Genomic DNA, 20279 nt, shown 5'->3' with positions numbered 1-20279 from the left:
TGTTGTTTGATTCTGAGCTGCAGTGTTTTTCCTGTCTGTCCTACATAATTACAATTACATTTGCTACATGGAATACAATAAACACTTCCATTTACATTCAAACTTGGGCTATTTCTTATTAACATATTGGTAATGGTTGAGTCATACTTGAAAACAACATTAATATTTAGAAGCTTGAGGGACCGAACTAACGGGACAAATTCATTACCTAGATCACGCGCACCTACAGTGATTATTTATATATATATATATATATATATATATATATATATATATATATATATATATATATATATATATATATATATATATATATATATATATATAATTTTTTTTTTCAAGATGGGGACGAATTTTTTGAGGTTGTGATGCGTGTATATTTATAATGTCCCTCTTTCCTCACACAGCCAAGCTGTGGAATGCTCTGCCTTCTTGTTTGTTTCCATACTTATACAATCTGTCTCACTTTATAAAGCCTGTTTTCCAGCATCTTCGTGGTGTAGATTATAACACAGTATAACCTTTTTATTCTATATTTTTAATTTCTTTCTGTTCTTATTATTAATTACAGTTATTGGTTGTTGTATCAGTTTTTTATTTATATTATACAATACATTGTAATTATTATTACATTTCTTCGTTTAACAATCATAATATGCAGCACCAAAAAAATAACCTTTAAAGGGTGTTGGAACTTTACCCAGAATAATTGTCTACGTCTTTCATACACATTAGTAACACAGGACGGTAATCACTGTTAATGTCGGCTCGTGTTAAAGTGGTGCCGTGTTTGGGTAAAGTCATTCACTCCTATGCATTATGTTGCAGTGGCGTTACTCAGGTATTTTGCAACGTCAAGGTCACGTATTTTGCATTATGTAATGTCATTGAGCCCGTGTTGATGTGACACCTGGTAGAGGGGAAAGGGATGTGGGATGGATGATTCCACACACCATGATGCATGAGAGTCCTGCAGACACGGGGCCGAACCCATTAGAAAGTCACAAAGCCGAAACCGAAGCCAGGCATTTAAAAAGTCATGAAGCCGAAGCCAGGGTCTCTATTAAGGCGACACGAAACTTCACACCATTACTTATATATATATATATATATATATATATATATATATATATATATATATATATATATATATATATATATATATATATATATATATATATATATATTTATATATATATATATTAGGGTGGTCCAAAACTATATGGTAAAAAATATAAGTAGTAATATATTGCCTCCACAAGCCTTAAAATTGTCCATTTGGTTCATAGATAAGGTCTGTAAAATTTTATCCATATTCATTATCATTTAGAGGTCAATCCATTTTGCATATTATACTTGTAGTGTAGGACTGAATTTTCTTGTCCGCATGATACAGTCTTAATATACACAACACATTATATTGGGTATATTTCAATGTATATAGCCTAGTTGCCTATTTGGAAAGGGCAAAGAGTCAAGTATTGAGTCATAGGGACTGACAATGACAGGTTGAAACAGGAAACACAGACAAGGGTTACCATTAATCAGATGAAGTTACTTATTTCATTTATATCTCATCAGTTCTACAATTATTTCATTATCAATCTAAATAGTATATTTTGCTGAATAAAGACAATGTGTTTATAATGTGTTTATCTAGCCCCGAAAAATCCTTATTACGTACTAAATGGAAAAAAAGAGGACATTGGATTGACCTCTAAATATGCTTTAAATGATCCAATTTTTTTCTGGGATGCATTTTGTACCTAATGGACAAAAATAAACCTTGTGGAGAAAACGTATACAAATATGTGATATTTTGGACCACCCTATATATATATATATATATATATATATATATATATATATATATATATATATATATATATATATATATATATATATATATATATATATATATATATATATATATATATATATATTGCACTGTATTACCTTATGTTATTCTAAGTCTTAGACTTTGAGATAATCCGACTTTATTTTAAACTAATTGTTGTTGGGTAAGTTTTGAATGGGTGTGGGACAATGTCGCTGTAGGACATGTAAAATATTAAATTTTTTATGTCATAAGACTTTAATAAAGGTATTATAAGTATTATACAGTAGTACTTAAACAATAACATTATACCTTTAAGTATTATACAGGAACACATATTAACATAACCATACAAATGATATTATGATATTATAAAAGGTTCGTTATACCGTATCTCCGCCAAAATCACTAAACAAATAAAACACAGTATTCTAGACTAGAGTACATTAAGTGTTCTGGTTCATTTAACGTCACCCTGATGCTGTGACCTGCAACCTTCAGAAGCTTCTCCGAGGCCTTCCTCTCATTCATAAAGTCTAGACACAGATTCTTTAAACGCTGTGCTTCACCTTTTATAACTGTATTTAGATCATATTAAACAAATAGTGTATATCACAATAGTGACGGATCTAAGGCGGCCCAATTTTGTTTGCCTGACATGTCAACTGACGTGGATTGTCGTGTCGGCATCGAAATTACTGACCAACATATTATCACAGGTCAATCAGGTCAGAATCTCCACCCAAGGTAGTGCCAGGGAGGGTAAACTTTAGGTGGGGTCAGGCCAGTAGGTTACATGCGTGTTGGTCATGTGACCTTAATCTGACCTTACATGACCTGAGACCCAAATGATGCATTTGAAACTGTGTGTCACCATATTGTTATATGGTTTACGAGTCTACTGATCTTTACAAACATTAATTTAGAAAATGGGAAGCTTTTGTCCTGAGGGTTTTGTCCGGGGCCCGTGTTGACTCTTTCTATACGCTGATAGAAGTTGCTTATACCAACAATCTATCTTTATAACTTTTATATTAGTTATAGTTTTATTTTATTCATTATTCATCTTCATTGACTTTATTAATTTCATTCATTCATTTATCTATTCATTAGTCTTTGTCATTCATCTTACTTGTCGTAGGTTCAGGCGAGAACATTGTGAGAAAAGACAATGTAATAATGCCATGTTTTTTTTTAGAGTAAATAATGACCGATTTTTAAAGACTTGTGTAAATTTAAGTTGTAGAGTATAGACAACGATTCCCTGCTTCCCAAGACAACCATCTCCACCCAAGCTACAAGTGCCATTGAAGCCCACGAGCGTGAACAATAACAGGGGGCCTGAGACACGACGTCATGGTCTTTTTTATCTCATTAGGTGAGCCTGAGCAACAAGTGCGCCCGACGTTAGTGGATTAAGAATAATTAGTAAGTGCACTGTAGGTATTATCCGTTGCCCGATAATGTATTGTGCCATATGATGACCTACAAGTTAGGTTGTTTGAAGTGTAATAGTAATTTTTAAGAATTTTTTAAATAAACGAAGAACCGTTAAGAAGAGTTCATTCTCCTTCCGTTATTGGGTAAAATTTGATGAAAGAGAATAATTTGAATTAACTGAAGTAAGTGAAAACACCCATTGAGTGATTATAAACAAGTGAACCTGACTGTAAAGGCCTCATGTAGTGTAGTGGCTCTTCTTGCACGTCTCACTCTACTCATACAAGCTAATTCACCAATTAATTATCCTACATTCCCCTCTCCTTTCATCCAGTTATTATCTCTCTCTCCCGTTCTTGCCTAAAGCACGACTCCTACACATGTTGCTCCCCTCACTCCTCCCCCAATTACGTACATTCGTCACCCCCCTCTATGAAAGAATACGAGAATAAATAGAATAGTTTTTATTGCCTCTACAGCCGCTTAGAGACTCGGTGGGAGACAGTGACATATAATGGTAAAAGTCATGAGATGGATACCACATCGGACGGAAATAATTGAGGTTTATTTATTTTTTATTTTAGGATGTTAATCTAGTGAGGGAATGTGTGTGTGTGTGTTAAATTGAGGCTATTGAAACTGATATTGAAACAGTTTATTTAGCCAGAAAACAGATTGGATGATAATAATATTGACATGGCTGATGTTTATTTTGGTGAGGAAACTGGAACTAGTCATTTATTAAACAAGGAAATAAGATATAGTCTTTTATTTAGACAATGAAACCGAAAGTAAAGATCTTTTTATTTTTATAGTTTGATACAGATTGTACTGTGCAATAGATTATTCTGGCACGACAGGACCTAATGTGTAAGTGGTAGCTCTCTGACTAGGTGCCTGGTAAGTGCATTTATAATGAATTCTTTAAAAGAATAGTGTAATATACATATATATATATATGATTATGATGAAAAGTACCGTAATATCTTTATCCGTTATTCTCCCTCGTCACATTTTGTGGTAATGTTTGCAAAACACTTTAATGATGTACAGTGAATTAAGTGTTAAAAATTACACTAATGTTGAAAAATGTGAAAATTGTCCCGTTGAAAAGCAAACGTTTAAACCTTACATTTTTTTTGGTGGTAACTATGATTTTTTTTTTATGATTTTTCAGTGTAATGTACAGTATTTGTTTAGTAATACTGATACATTAATGATGGTGCTGGTAGTTAATTTCAGAGGTTATGTACCTTCACAGTGGATGTAGGAACATCAAGAATTGTTTATATGTTAATGATGCTGTAGTAATAGATAACATTTAGGATGCTGGAATTAACAGTGGACTGTTTTGTCCCTATAGGTGAGGGTAACCAGGAGCTGAAGGAGTTCCTCTCGTCACGTAATCCCCGTCAACAGCACTCTGCAACCCTCGAGTCCTACTTGATCAAGCCCATCCAGCGTATCCTCAAGTATCCGCTCCTCCTCCAGCAGCTCAAGGCCCTCACCACGCCTGGCTCAGATGAGCACAGACATCTCGTGGGTATGTACACACGCCATGCCCACCTGCCCTGCTGGGTGGTGATGGTGGTGGCCTCTTTGCGCCCATCCCTGGCCTAGAGAGGCCCTGGGAAATATAGAAAAAAAAGAGGTATTATCAGGTGAAAAGTGCAGAGATGGGTGGGTTGAAATAGTTTTTCTTTGGTTTACGAAGCTGTAAGTGAATCATGGAGTCTAATGGGCTAGTTTTGCTTTCTGTGGGACTCCCAACACTTTATTTTAGCTTTTATTTGTCCAACCCAAAAATTGGATTTATTTATTTTTATTTGTTATATATATTTTCATGCATGGTACAGCTATGTTTCCCGAGCTTTTTGCTTCATTTTACTCACACACATAGAGGGAGAGTCGAAGAAACAGGAAGAGGAGTGGGAAGGAGAAATGTGCTGGCCCAGATAACGTTGGGACTAAGAACACACTAACTTGATCTGAACTGGAATTTCATATAGCAAATACCTTAAAATTACATATATATATATATATATATATATATATATATACACAGTATATATATATATATATATATATATATATATATATATATATATATATATATATATATATATATATATATATATATATATATATATATATCTTGATAAAATCACAATGGAAAATGGAAACAACGGAGCCAAAGTTGATAATTTTCTCAGTATGTATTTCAATATTGCCATCATCATTTGGGTGATCTACACACCATTATTAGCCCATCCAGATCCAAGCACATTTGTACCTTCACCAGTGGGGTAATGGACTCAGGCAAATTTTTCCTCCCTGGAAATATAGAAGGTAAAGGTAGAATGAAGTAAAGTACAATACTGTTACTTTCTTTTGTTAATCTTAATGCTTTTTCCCTCATCTTCCTTCCCTTTGACACCTTTTTTCCCTCCCTCCAAAAGCTCTCCTTTTCCATCCATCTTTCATTTACAGCATTTCTCTTATCCCCCTCTTCCCTTCTGTTTTCCTCCATTCTTTTTCACCTTTCATCCTCTCTCTACCCTTCTTCATTCCTTTTGTCTCTTCCCCTTTATTTCTTTCATCCCCTTATTTCCTCTTTCATCAGTCTCCTTCACCCTCCTCCCCTCAGTTCTCCCTCCTTTCTCTCCTCACTCGTTGTCCCTCCCTTCATCCTTTTGTCCTCTTTATTTTCTTCCTTCTCGTCTTTTCCTGTTTCCATCCTTCTTAATTTCCCTCCAAATCTCTTCTGCTTCCCCCTTTCTTGCTACACTTTTATTTTCTCTTCCCTTTGTTCCTCCTTTCCATCCTCTCTCCTCTCTTTTCTTTCTTCTCTTCATCTCCCACCCTGGAATAGGAGATGGGAGGATGAAATGTAGGAAGAGAGGAGGAAAGGGAATCAAGAGGGTGAAACAAGAGAAAAAGACAGAATATTGATAGAATTTGGAGGAGGAGAGAAGGAAGGGATAAGAGGAGCAAAATGGATGACTAATGAGGTAGAGTAGGGAGATAGGAAGTGGAAGAGGAGATGGGACACTGATAGAGAGAAAAGTAGGAGAAAGATGGGATTAAAAGTAGGAGGAAAAGGGTATAAAGTTGAGGAGATGAGAGGGGAAGAAGAGAGAGATGAAGATAATAGTGTAAAATATGCTGTCCTATCTTCTCATTGTACCAATACTCTTCTACTACCCCAGGGTTGATATTTACTTGATCTGAAACACAACATTTTATTATATTGGCCAAATACTGTACATGCTTTGTATTTATTTGAAGTGATACAAATTGTATTTTAATATGAAAATTCAACATTGCATGATTCACATTATCCAGAGCTATTTATTATTTTTATTGCATTTGTAAAGAGCTTCAAATATTACCTTTGTATCATTTTTATATAGAAACAGTGTTGTAGGTAATATATAGCACATAAACTGCCCTGCCTGAACCATAACATTTGTGTATTACCAAGAGCACTAGCATGTGTATAGGTTTATCTCCCACATGGCAACAACTTCCTCACACCATTAACTTGGCAATAACTTGCATTTGTGGATCCGGTTGTGTGATTTCTATTCCTTGGATATTTACACACAACGTGCACATCTGTAAAATGTTTGTATTGCCAGGTTGGAGGTACATTTGAAGGTGCTGTCTAAACAAGAGATACCAATTTGCAGTTATTTAGACTCAAGAATGCTTTTCAGGTTGATGCTTTTTTGTACCATTATTACTCCTGATTTCCACATTTTCTTACAAGATAACGGATAGGCCTGTATCCTACTTTCTATTAATTTACTAGGAGTCACTGGGTCTGATTTTGCATCTTGTTTGTGATAACAGAGGCCCTCAAAGTAATGGAGAAGGTAGCGGAGCATATCAACGAAATGCAACGGATCCATGAGGAATATGGCGCAATATTTGACCATTTATTCCGTCAACATCAAAAGTCTTGCAAACAAGTGAGTTCTCCTTCCTCCCTCTTTTGCAAGGAATATGTACAGTACTGATACACGTGTGTAACATGAATAATACTATAAACATTGAATGGAAGTCGGATGTGAACTCTCCAAGACACCCTTTATTCCTGGAATGCCTTGATTAGGTGATTAATAAAGTTTTTCAAAACAAATTTATAATACTTGTATTCAATATAGGAACCTAGGATCTCACGTGATCCACACCTCCCACAGCCAGTCGACCTATCGCCGGGGGATCTACTCTACTACGGAGGAGTTGAATGGCTCAATATCTCAGACTTCTTAGGAAAAATAAAGAAAGGATTAGAACTCCATGCCATGTGCTTCGTATTTAAAACAGCTGTTGTCTTCCTTTGCAAAGAAAGATTAAGACAAAAGAAAAAGCTGATGGTTAGTGGTGTTGTAAGTGACTTTCTTCCTCATTTACTAGCTTTAAGAGAGAACTGAAGAATAATAGTTGACTATATTGTATACATGTACATGATCATTAACCATCTATGAAGAGTGAATTTATGTACAGTACAGTATATATTTATAATGTTTTGGTTCAAAGTTAAGTTTTCTGGATCATCCTGTCTTTAGGGAGCTCCAGGGAAGAATAGTTCATCCGAAGTTGAGATTATTAGGTACCAGGTGTTGATTCCTGTGACGGAGGTTCAGGTCCGGGCCTCTGCTATGAAGGATATGGACTCTCACTTCCTCTGGGAACTAATTCATCTCAAGAGTCAACTTCAGCGACGGTCAGAAAAGGTTTACCATCTATCTAATAGGTATGTGGTGTACTGTATAATAATATGAATCATTGTACAAGAGGGCTGTTTCTGCACTCAGTACTGTATACTTGTGCTTTTGCAAACTAGTACAGGAATGATAGAATTTTTGTCTTACTCTCCAGTTCTGGTCTTCTCCATTTCTTAATACATTACTGTACCCTGCAGAACACAGTGCTGCGGTACAATGTCTAGAGACTTGTGAGAACTGACGGTGCCCATAATGATTATGAGGTATATTTTGAGAAAGTTATATATTTTTTGTAATGGCTGCAAGAAAAATATTCATATGCAGGACCAGGAATTGTGACATTTAAAGTAAGGACAGAGAGTGACATCTACTTACCCTCAGATAAGATCGTCTAGAGGTCATCTTTAAGGCTGAAGTTCACTGAAAATTTAATTTGAAATAATGAAAATTGCTGGTGTTTTCAGTGATATTGATTTTCTTGATATCCTCAGATCTCACATGTGATCTGCACCAGATCTCATAGGGGTCCTACAAGGTTTAATTCTGGATTGAACACTTATGGCTCATAACCATATTTTAAAGACACCCAATGAAACATTTGGTTTTATTTTTTCCTAGTTAATCTCATAAAACTTTGTATAAAGAGTAGGTATCAAAAGGCATTTTTGTATCTTTGAAAACTAGGGAAATTGTAACATTATTTATCTTTACCCAAATGTCACCTAATACACCTCCATTCTTCTGAATCCTCTGGTGCCCCTTACAATTTTTTTCTCTCTTGCAATCTCATAATTGTAGTTAGCAATAAATAGCCTGTTTTTTTTTTTTTTTTGACAAATCTTGAAGGTCCTACTATTGTACCATAACATTGTGAAAGGGCGCATATTGTTCAGTGTTGCCTCTGTCCATCTGTATGGCCTGGAAAGTTTTGTTAGTACAGGTACTGTATATCTAGTCCAAAACATTATAGTCATTTGACTTCAGGTTTGCAAGACTGTTTAAACAAAGTACAAATGTTTATGGTATCTGACTTATGGTTCAGTGATGTTGAGTCCAGTTTTACCCCTTTGAGATATTAACAAGTTTAGTGAGGGTGTCCTTCTACAGTGCAGTACTTCTTTCTCCAGTTCTTTCATATATTTTCTTCTTAACATTCCACTTTAGTCAATATTTATATATTGGCATATACAGTACATAAACTATACAGTACAGTGATATCTCTGTTAGCCGGAACAATTGGTGCAGAGCACTTCCGGGAATGAGAGATTTCCGGGTAACGAGACGACTCTCTTAAAGCCTGAAAAAATCCCTCATCCCCGGAATTTCCCGGGTAACAGAAAAATATTCTCGGAAGTTCTAGAAATCGCCCATTACATCATCTCTCGAACCCGGAAAAATATTCCCCATCCTCGGAATTTTCTTGGTTACGGAAATTGTTCTCAGAATTTTCAGAAAATGTGCCTGATTTTCATCTCTCAAACCCGGAAAAACCCCCCCCATCCCGGAATATTCCGAAAAATGTGCCCCTCAGAAAATCGTTCCCCAAAAAAGGAATTAAAAAAAATATCGGCTTTGGGAACAATTTTCCAAGAAATTCCAATTCCGGCTAACGGGAATATTATGAGTACAATATTTATTAGTCATACAGTATAGTTATAGTATACCCATTAATCATCCTTTTAATGCCCCCACAGTCCTAGTCCCCACTACCCAGAACCTCCCCCACAGTCCTAGTCCCCACTACCCAGAACCTCCCTCAGTCCTAGTCCCCATTACCCAGAACCTCCCCCACAGTCCTAGTCCCCACTACCCAGAACCTCCCTCAGTCCTAGTCCCCACTACCCAGAATCCCCCCACAGCCCTAGTCCCCACTGCCCAGGAACCTCCCACAGTCCTAGTCCCCCACTCACCCAGAACCCTCCCCAGTCCCAGTCCCCACACCCAGAACCCCACAGTCCTAGTCCCCACCACACCCAGAACCCCCACAGTCCTAGTCCCCACCACCCAGAACCTCCCCCACAGTCCTAGTCCCCACCACCCAGAACCCCCACACAGTCCTAGTCCCCACTACCCAGAACCTCCCCCACAGCCTGGTCCCCACCACCCAGAACTCCCCCACAGTCCTAGTCCCCACCACCCAGAACCTCCCCCACAGCCCAGTCCCCCACTACCCAGAACCCCAGTCCTAGTCCCCACTTCACCAGAACTCCGCTGGGTCCTAGTCCCCACTACCCAGAACCTCCCCACTGTCCTGGGGGTCCCCACCACCCAGAACCTTCACAGTCCTAGTCCCACCACCCAGAACCCCTCACAGTCCCAGTCCCCACCACCCAGAACCCCCAGTCCCAGTCCCCACCACCCAGAACCTCCTCACTCCTGTCCTAGTCCCCACCACCAGAACCTCCCTCAGTCCTAGTCCCCCACTTCACCCAGAACCCTCAGCTCCTAGTCCCCGCCCACCCAGAACCCCTCAGTTCTAGTCCCCATCACCCAGAACCTCCTCACTGTCCTAGTCCCCACCACCCAGAACCTCCTCACTGTCCTCAGGGGTCCCCACTGAACTCCCTGTCCAGTCCCCACTACCCAGAACCTCCCCGTCTCTAGTCCCCCACCCACACCCAGAACCCCCAGTCCCAGTCCCCACTCACCTGAACCCCTCACAGTCCCAGTCCCCACTCACCCACAGAACCTCCCCCAGTCCTAGTCCCCACCACCCAGAACCCCACAGTCCTAGTCCCCACACCCAGAACCTCCCTTAGTCCTAGTCCCCACTACCCAGAACCCTCAGTCCCATCCCCACTTCAATGCAGAAACCCCTGTCCCAGTCCCATCACCCAGAACCTCCCCCAAACCCCAGTCCCTGACCACCCAGAACCTCAGTCCTAGTCCCCACCACCCAGAACCTCCCTCACTGTCCTAGTGTCCCCACCACCCAGAACTCCCTCAGTCCCAGTTCCCACTACTCCAGAACCTCCCTGCCCAGAATCACTCACCCAGAATTCTGAACTCTAGTCCCCATCACCCAGAACCTCCCCAGTCCTGGGTCCCCACTACCCAGAACCCCCCTGTCCCAGTCCCCACCACCAGAGCCTCAGTCCTAGTCCCCACTACCCAGAACCTCCCCGTCCTAGTCCCACCACCCAGAACCCTCCCCCAGTCCTAGTCCCCACCACCCAGAACCTCCCCCACTGTCCTAGTCCCCACTAACCAGGAACCCCTCAGTCCTAGTCCCCACTACCCGGAACCCTGCCCTAGTCCCCCCACTCACCCAGAACCTCCCTGAAGTCCTAGTCTCCCCACTACCCAGAACCCCAGCGGTCCCACCACCCAGAACCTCCCTCAGTCTTAGTCCCCACTACCCAGAACTCCTCAGTCCTGTAGTCCCACTACTCAGAACCTCCCTCACTGTCCAGTCCCCACTGCTGTCCAGAGCTTCCTCAGTCCCAGTCCCCACTACCCAGAACCTCAGTCCTAGTCCCACTACCCAGAACTCCCTCACTGTCCTAGTCCCCATCACCTTGCACTTCCTGTCCTAGTCCCCACTACCCAGAACCTCCTCAGTCCTGTAGTCCCTTAATTACCCAGAACTGGTCTCCACAGACGGCCCACCAATTATTTTTCTTCAAAGTAATTTTTTCAGATTGTATATTTGCATTTGTGTTACTTCAGCAACAAGTTAATACAGCATTATACTGTACATGCAAAAAATCATGAAATGACTGATATGAGTAAATTAAAGAAATGCATGTTTTGTGAGTCTAACAATCTACCATTTTATTTTCAAAACTTAAATTTTAATTATATATAACACCATTTTCTAAATGAACCGAAAGGTAAAAGTACTGATCAATCTTACTTATGACTAAAAGACTGTATTGTTACATTGGAAAATAAACAAGTAGAAGTAAAAGCATCCAAAGTCTAGTAACTAAATAGAAGCAAAAGCATTCATTCTAAAGTACTCAAACACCGAGTAAAAGTAATGACAAAATTATTAATCATTCAAATATTAAAATAAATATTACTGCTCTGAATTGTCTTGAGATTTCTAAATGTAGGATCACCACTAATACAAACAACCCTCACTCAGAGGTATCTAGTCCCCTATCACTATTACTATCACTCTTAGCTAATGCAGACTCAGTTCTTTGTTACTCTTCAACACTTGAGGCTAAAAAGTCGTGATAACTGGATCTATTTATAATGTGAATTACAATATTCACTAAACCAAAGGAAATATCACCAAATATTCCCAAGAATTATCCACAGTATGCAGTCAACAATATTCTCACACACATATACACACCCTTCTTATATAGGGGAAGAAAGTGTGATAGGATTTAAATGTCTGTGCCTTCATAACTCTTCATTCAAGGTCTCATACTAGACGAATTTGGATAAAATTACCTCACCTATGGGCAAAGTCCAAGAAGGTGCCAGGGGTATTGCGTCCGTAGTGCACAGTTTTCTAATTCCTTACAATTATTTGTATTTTGAGGTTGTAACCAGCGAGTCCAAGACCGTGAGCGTAGAAAAAGTTTTCAGACACGTCAGTTGTGTCCAAGACCATGAGAGTGTTAAGAATTTATTTGAAATTATTTTTATTATTATATCTACAGAAAGTAGATACAGTACACAGTTATGTTTGGTAATCCCATATTCAGTAATATTAGGTACTGTACATACAATATTACTGCATTAAATCAGTCTTCTTCATAAACAAAAATATTTACAGTTATACTTTTTCTCCATTGGATCATATAACTAAATTACATGACCTCTTGAAACATATCTTGATTTAGAGGAGAGAAAAACAGCATTACTTATAAATAACATACATGACCTTTTGAAACTTACTTAGGTTTAGAGGAAGAAACTGAACACTGTATGAACAGTATTACCTGTAGTCATTTTAGGAAGAAATGCATAATATCATAAATCAGGACAAACCTCAGTAGTACAGTATTTTTTGTGGGTTTCTTTGTCTTTATTTATGGCTGTAAATAACAAATGCATAATATACAGTATGTGATAGCCAGACCTACGTGTAGTGTTCTTCATCAGTTGTTGCCGACACTTGTCAGTGTGGCTATGGCTGATGTACTGTACTGGTATTTAGAAGAGATTTCGTTTTTCATAAACAGCCCCACTTGGAAAAATCTCTTGAGACTAACTTAAAAGATTTTTATAGATTATAAGTCACCTTATAATTCAATTGCCTTGATGTAATGGCTGTCTCAGGAAACTGCACTAATTCTTTTTATTAGAACACTGGTAATTGATTTGGTCTTTAACATTACAGTATTTTGTTTTATATCTTTCTCCTCAGCACCTCTGAGTTCCGCAACGCATTCCTGAAAACCATCCGACAGATCATACGTGAGTCCGTACGAAACATGAACATCCCTGCCAACAAGCCGTCGTCGTCGTCTTCAAGTCTCTCCAGCAAGGGGAACACCAACACCCTACAACCCTCCCGCTCAGCACCTAAGAAAAAGTCACCGATGTCAGTCTGAAAACTTTGTTTTGTCATCTTATGAGTCTCTTGTACTTTACAGTACTGTACTGTTCTGTACTAGCTCTTGCCAACTTGTATGGTCTTTCTTTAGAATAAGTTATTTGCTACATAGTATTTTGCCTTCAGTTCACTTGATTTCCCAGAACAATAATAAGTTTTAATAATCTTTATTTGTAACACTTTTCTCTCTGACTCTAGCTGTTGCAGCACAGTCAGTATTGTAGTTGTAACAAAAAAATCATGTAGGCACCTTTGCCAAACACTGACTTGTTGGCCTTAGTCTGATGACATCTTAAAGTAAGGAAATTTACGTTAATTAAATGTAAATAATTCACACAAACTGTGGTAGCAAATATGGTAACCTTTTGCTTTATCTTTTGATATCAAAATGGTTATAGGTCATATTCTTTCATATAATAATTAGAGCCCAAATTACCTATTGGCACTGTTATCACTATTTATCCCCTATACTGGATACTTAATGAACAGGAAGTTTATTTCAATAACCTAATAATTTTAATGATTTATTTAATATTTTTATTGATTAGTTCCATATGACAAGCAGTATACTGTTCATTCTTGAGTGTTATAATTTACCATAACAGGAATATTTCAAATCTTATCCCCTCCCTTAATATTCACCACAATTTCAATACATGCACAAGATTACATTTTCATTATAGTATAAATGACGTCAATGTCTTCCTGGGCATTAATTATTTTAAGCCGTCATAATCTGTGAATTATGTTTACATTATGCATTTGTCGAAGGCAATGAACGATAGTCCTCAAGATTTTATTAGTGAGCATGGGCCACCACTGAGATTACTATAGCCACAGTTAGTCATGGTAGAGTGGCTTCCCTCGCCGAAGGGTCAATGAACTGTGCCCTGAGTGGCCCTTTCTCCCGCAGAGTTCAGTCGGCCACCCTGCAACGACATTCGGCAGGTAACATAGACTATGACAACCTGGAGAGCTACGACAATGTGCCTGAGACGCAGCTTGGGCATGACCAGAACAACTTCCGTACACGTAGCAAGACCGTGTCGGACGGCATGGGTGAGTCCCGCCCGCCAGCCTCTCCCAGGCGGCAGCAGTGAGGGTGGGGATCAGGGAGGGAATATGACATTATGACCCGTGACTCAGTGAGCCCAAGGCCGTTGTAACATACTGTGTGTGAAAAAAAAAAAAAAATATTCAAGAAGAACAGTGTTATCCTGAAGGAGCTCACCTGCGGTCTACAGCTCACTCCGCGTCCTCTCCCACCACCAGACGAACTCAGTGACTCCACCACCAAGAGCGATGGCGGAAAGGACGAATTGGGAACGCGATCGGAGGGTGAGGAGGAGGTCATAGACAAGAAAAAGGCGACCCTTGGCCGGACCCCCAACCACCTCTCGCTGTCCACCACCTCGACGCTCTCTACGGGCTCCACTGGCTCCATGGCCAAACTTATCCAGGCCTCCAACCAGCCAGCCCAGTATCAGCCAACCAGGAGCATTGGTAAGCAAACACCTCTTCTAATGCATGTTCCTTGCTGCAGTAGACATAATTTAAGCTATTAGATATAAAATACAGAACATACATACAATATACTGTATGCTTGTACAGTGTACGTATATGTGAAAGATAAAAGGCGTACGGTAAGCAACTCATAAGTTTGCCTCCTTTGATGTAATTACTAGTTTTCATGGCTGGTATAGTAGTTATAATTTCTGCTATAGATCAGAAAAGAGATTAATCATTTTTATTTTAGTGTCATGAGATTTGTAGGGGGCCAGTAGTATTTAGTTTATTGCTGGTGAGTACTCTGTAAATTGTGTTTTAAACCCTTTGTGTGCAGTGTTGCCTCTTAGCTGAATAAAATCATCCGGCATCAGCCCAAAGAATATTAAAAGTAAAGGGGTTAACAGTGAAACAGATGTGTTGTGTAAGTTTTATACAATATCATAACAAACACCCAAGGAAGAGGTGAATAATAAGACTCAGTAGATATAACAAACACCCAAGGAAGAGGTGACTAAGACTCAGTAGATATAACAAACACCCAAGGAAGAGGTGACTAAGACTCAGTAGATATAACAAACACCCAAGGAAGAGGTGACTAAGACTCAGTAGATATAAACTTCATTTACCAATTGTATGAGTCATTTTTACAGGATCAGTTTTATTGTACATGACAAGGATTCTGATATTGAACATCAACTTTTGTTTGTTACTTTCTCTTCAGTAAACATTTGTAGACCCTGCTAAATATTGCTAAACTAAAATTTGCAGAAATCTTTATTTTGATATTATGGTAGAAATGAGGAAGAGTTACTGATGGCAAATGACCAGAGCTTAAAGAGGCAGTAATGTGTTGGGCCGCCAGTGATAATATGCACGAGAAGGTTCGGAAACAATTACTTTAATGTATGCGTTTTCCTGTATAAACAAAGTGTGGCTGTACAAAATATACAAACATTTCCTTACTTTGGAAAATTGGTGGGTACAGCAGTAAGCTTGTTGCCTTACCATACAATTGAGTGCAGTTTTATCCTGGTACATTCTCTCCTCATATGTGGTAACGTTGCTGAATATCATGTCTACTTGCATGAGAAGTGGCTCTGTATTGTGTCACTCAGGACACACCCGTGGCTAACCATATTTCCAATTTGGGAACTTGCACTTATAAAGTAAAATGTTTTATTATTTAAATTTTAGAATTAACTGTGTTGCTTTTCCTTCATGGTGATTGGCATCAGACCCACAGATAGATCTTGGTTTTCTCTGTCCATTAACACTCTTGGGGTTTTCATTAGCAAAATTGCGGATGATCTAAATTATCACTTTAGGGTTTTCATTTGCAATTTTTATATGAAGTAAAAAATTTAAAACTTCAGCACACCAGTCTCCCATTAAAGGACCCAGGATATAACAACCTACATTTCCCACACATTTTCTTGTGGTTTGTGCTGATTTCTCATGTATCACCGTGATTTCATTTATTCATAACAGTGTTGTGATAGTTTTGAACCATGCCTCATGTTGCAGGCAAAGGTGGAGGGGTGGGAAATTGTTAAATAGTACAAGGAGATTGCACCACGTGGTGATAGTGTGGTGCCTCCTGATGCCTCTCCGTAGCGAAATTTAAATTTTTTCACAACTTTTCTTCTATAACTATTACTAAATATGTATGCCTTATAATGGAATAAGGTTCATATTGCAATCACATGAAACAGTGAAGGTTAAAGTGATGTATAAACAGTTTCATTAAGCGGAAACAAAAATATTCTGTTCTACTCGTGCTTGAGTATAGAAATAATTACTTTATCATGATTACTTATATAAAGCTGTTTGTAGATAATTTATTTACAATGCTATTGCAATGAATCCCACCTTTTTATGTCAAATAACACAGTTGCTACAACTCATTACGTGCAATTATCTCTCGTGTGGTGCAGTCAGAGGTGAGTAACACGCCAGACCCCTAGCGGGAGACAGGAGAGCACCTACCCAAACCCAAGAGTGTTAAGGAGACATTTGAAAATAGTCCCCATCAAGGTGGTAGTGGGTCAAGGGTTAAGTTTTGGTCTTTTGCTTATATTTACATTATCCAGCAGTGATAACATTCTAAAATAAGACAAAATAATGCAATGTAGTCTTTAAGTGATTATTTTACATTGTGAACTAATGCAGTTAAAAAGACTTTTCAAATTGTTTTTCCTATTAATGAGTTTTGATCATTCCAAGGAACCTTTCCAACTTATTCCTGGACCTTGGATTGGTTATAAAAAGTACCAAAATTCTGAAAATATCTTGCCCAATGATAACTGAGCATTCTTCCAAAGGAAAGAGGATTGCTCAGAGTGTGACCCTTAACCCCTTTGCTATGGGGACTTCACTTTTAATATTTTATTTGGCTCATGGCAGATGATTTTATTCAGTGGTTAATGTGACGAGGGAGACTGGCTTGTGTCCATGCTGTAAAGGACAATACCTGTACAAACTTTATATGATGCGGGGATTGTGTGAGAGGCTGGGAGCAGGATGTTGCACCTGTGTTTGTACTCCCTTGTGTGTTTAAACAGAGATAATTTTGTTGAGGGAAGTTACACACTCATATATTATTACTAAATGCCTCAGCATGAGCACTCATACCAACCTACAAAGGCTATGTACACTCGCACCATAAAGTATCGGTGCAGGGTGAGATCAACGAGTTCCGAAACGATACGTATACACTGTGATATGTCGGGAAGGTTGGTAAGTGTATCCTCATAACCCCTCCACTAGGTGTTGCCATATGGCTGACAATCAGGGCTGCCAACATACGGCTGGAACAACTCGCCTTTCCCAATACCTATCGTCACTGGTTTCAAATTGTTCGCATTACAGTATGCACCGATACTTTTTGTTGCGAGTGTACAATCCATCCTTTCTTTTATTGTTTCATTCCAAATGATGTTATTAGTTCATGGTACATCACTAAAATATTTTATTGTTCTTAAGTTATAAAAAAAAAATGTGTTCTAATAACCAAACTGAATGGGATTTCAAGTTGACCCTATTTACTTTAAAACAGTCATCATGGAAAATAAGTCCAGTTGTACTGTATGACTCCACGGGTGGTAAACCCACTGGGCTCAACTGCTGACAGTTGTAGATGGGTTGGGTGTGGACATTAATTGTGACTTACATAAAGGTATTTGCTTTGTAACTCAGCAGGTAAGATATTAGTGGGGAAACAGATGAGTAGATTTTATTCTTCTTGAATGATAAAAAGCAGAGAGTCATTGCAGATGGGATCTGGTCTGAATGGGTTGCAGTGTTGGGGGTATTCTGTATAGTAGTATATATTGGTGGGTCGTTTGATTGTGTGTACTCTGAAGTTTACTTTTATGATGATGATACATCATTGTCCTAATGAATTTGGTTAATTGAAAACCAGAAATAACTACAAATTGGTGTTGACAATCTCCATAAATGGCTGGACACATGTTTACAGTACACCAGTGTCATCCAAATAAATAGAAGATGATGATTACTGGCAAGACAGGAGAAAAACCTTTTGAATATATCATGTGCAGTAAGTAATAGATTCAAGTTAAATACAAGTGGGAAGAAGGACCTGGGACTGGTAGTTGACAATCCTATAAATCAGGCATGGGCAACCTTTCCTCAGTCATGGGCCACATTATGATTTTGGTATTTTTCTGCTGGCCAATCCACCAACATTTATATCCTACCTAACCCAAAAGTAATATTAATATTGTATTAGCACGGACAGTAAAACAGTTTATGGTCACGTCCGCCTTATGATATTTTCAGTTTATAGTCTCGGTCTTTTTCCCATTTATGAAATCAATTCATCATAATAAATTTTTCAGTAATATGCTAATGTTTCTTGGCATTTAACAGAAGATGAGTGAAGCATTTTCCTTACTTATGAGACTCACCTACCAGAATAATGTCAATGTTGATCTTGGTGCATGAGGAATAACAATGATACAACCTATAGGCACATCTGTTTATTTTAGTATATATATATATATATATATATATATATATATATATATATATATATATATATATATATATATATATATATATATATATATATACACACACATATACACACACATATACATACAGTAGTACCCCGCGGTCAATTGAACCCACAGGGTACCGCGGAAAGTGAAAACCGCATAAAGTGAACAACAGAACATATGGGATTAATTCCAATAGAGACTGGCCCGACCCCCAACTCCACTTTTTCCGACACAATACCTAAGTTGTAGTAAAAATAACATCTAAATTTTATGATGGTATGCTCACACAATTAATATTTAAGAGAAATACAGTTGCCAAGTTAATGTACATTCAAATAATGGACTCAAATCCCCCCCCCCCTCTCTTCCCAGCTCACTAGCTCCTACCTCTCTGAGAAATGTTTGGGTGAAAACACTAGATTTTAACGTTTAGTAATAAATAATACCTCAGACTAAAGTTATGATAATATAATTGACATTTCTGGATTCCTTGCAGGTCAGGGAATATTTTGAATGTAAACTTCATATATTTTGCACAAAAGATAAAATATTTGCTTTGTGTAAACCAAATTATTACATTAGATCTAAAATTTGTATGTCTAATGCAAAATCCTTGATGTTTATATTCAAAATGATCATCATACTGTAAGAATTCCAGCAATGTAAATTATATTCTGGTCGAGTAATTTGTATGAATTTTATGAGCTAAAACAAATATCTTCAGTTAATATAAAAAAAATATTCTTCACGACACTATCTGTCAAAATATTCTTCATGACACTATCTGTCAGTCAAAGTACCCCACCTTGCCTCCTCACCCCCCCCTCCTCACACTCACGCCAGCTGGGTCGGTAGGTCCCAACCCTCCCCCCCACCTTCCCTCCCTACCAGAGAAATGATTGGGTGAAAATACTAGATTTTAACTTTTAGTAATAAATAATACCTCAGACTAAAGTTAGGATAATATAATTGACATTTCTGGATTCCTTGCAGGTCAGGGAATATTTTGAATGTAAACTTCATATATTCTGCACAAAGGATAAAATATTTGCTTTGTGTAAACCAAATTATTACATTAGTCTAAAATATATGTCCAATGCAATCCATGATCATCATATTGTAAGAATTCCAGCAATGTAAATTATATTCTGGCCGGGTAATTTGTATGAATTTTATGAGCTAAATAAAAAAAAAAAAAAATTATACTTCACCGTGTTTAT

At 38.2% G+C, this 20279-nt stretch overlaps 1 protein-coding gene across 3 annotated transcripts in view; it reads left to right on the top strand.

Moving 5' to 3' along the window:
• Positions 1-20279, top strand: part of LOC121873156 (protein still life, isoforms C/SIF type 2-like) — a 389616-nt gene that overhangs the window by 316238 nt on the left and 53099 nt on the right. For 2 of the 3 annotated variants that reach the window (XM_042376482.1, XM_042376481.1), the window contains 7 exons: positions 4641-4820; positions 7133-7251; positions 7483-7659; positions 7852-8039; positions 13340-13516; positions 14442-14587; positions 14801-15031. In XM_042376482.1, the coding sequence (XP_042232416.1) occupies positions 4641-4820; positions 7133-7251; positions 7483-7659; positions 7852-8039; positions 13340-13516; positions 14442-14587; positions 14801-15031 (1218 nt within the window). Of the gene's footprint in view, positions 1-4640; positions 4821-7132; positions 7252-7446; positions 7672-7851; positions 8040-13339; positions 13517-14441; positions 14588-14800; positions 15032-20279 lie in introns of all 3 variants that reach the window. The other variant, XM_042376480.1, reaches the window with a different exon arrangement.

The sequence above is a fragment of the Homarus americanus genome, unplaced genomic scaffold (genome assembly GCF_018991925.1).
Source record: "Homarus americanus isolate GMGI-L3 unplaced genomic scaffold, GMGI_Hamer_2.0 scaffold32929, whole genome shotgun sequence".
Lineage (NCBI taxonomy): Eukaryota > Metazoa > Arthropoda > Malacostraca > Decapoda > Nephropidae > Homarus > Homarus americanus.
This window is presented reverse-complemented; position numbering and strand designations above follow the sequence as displayed.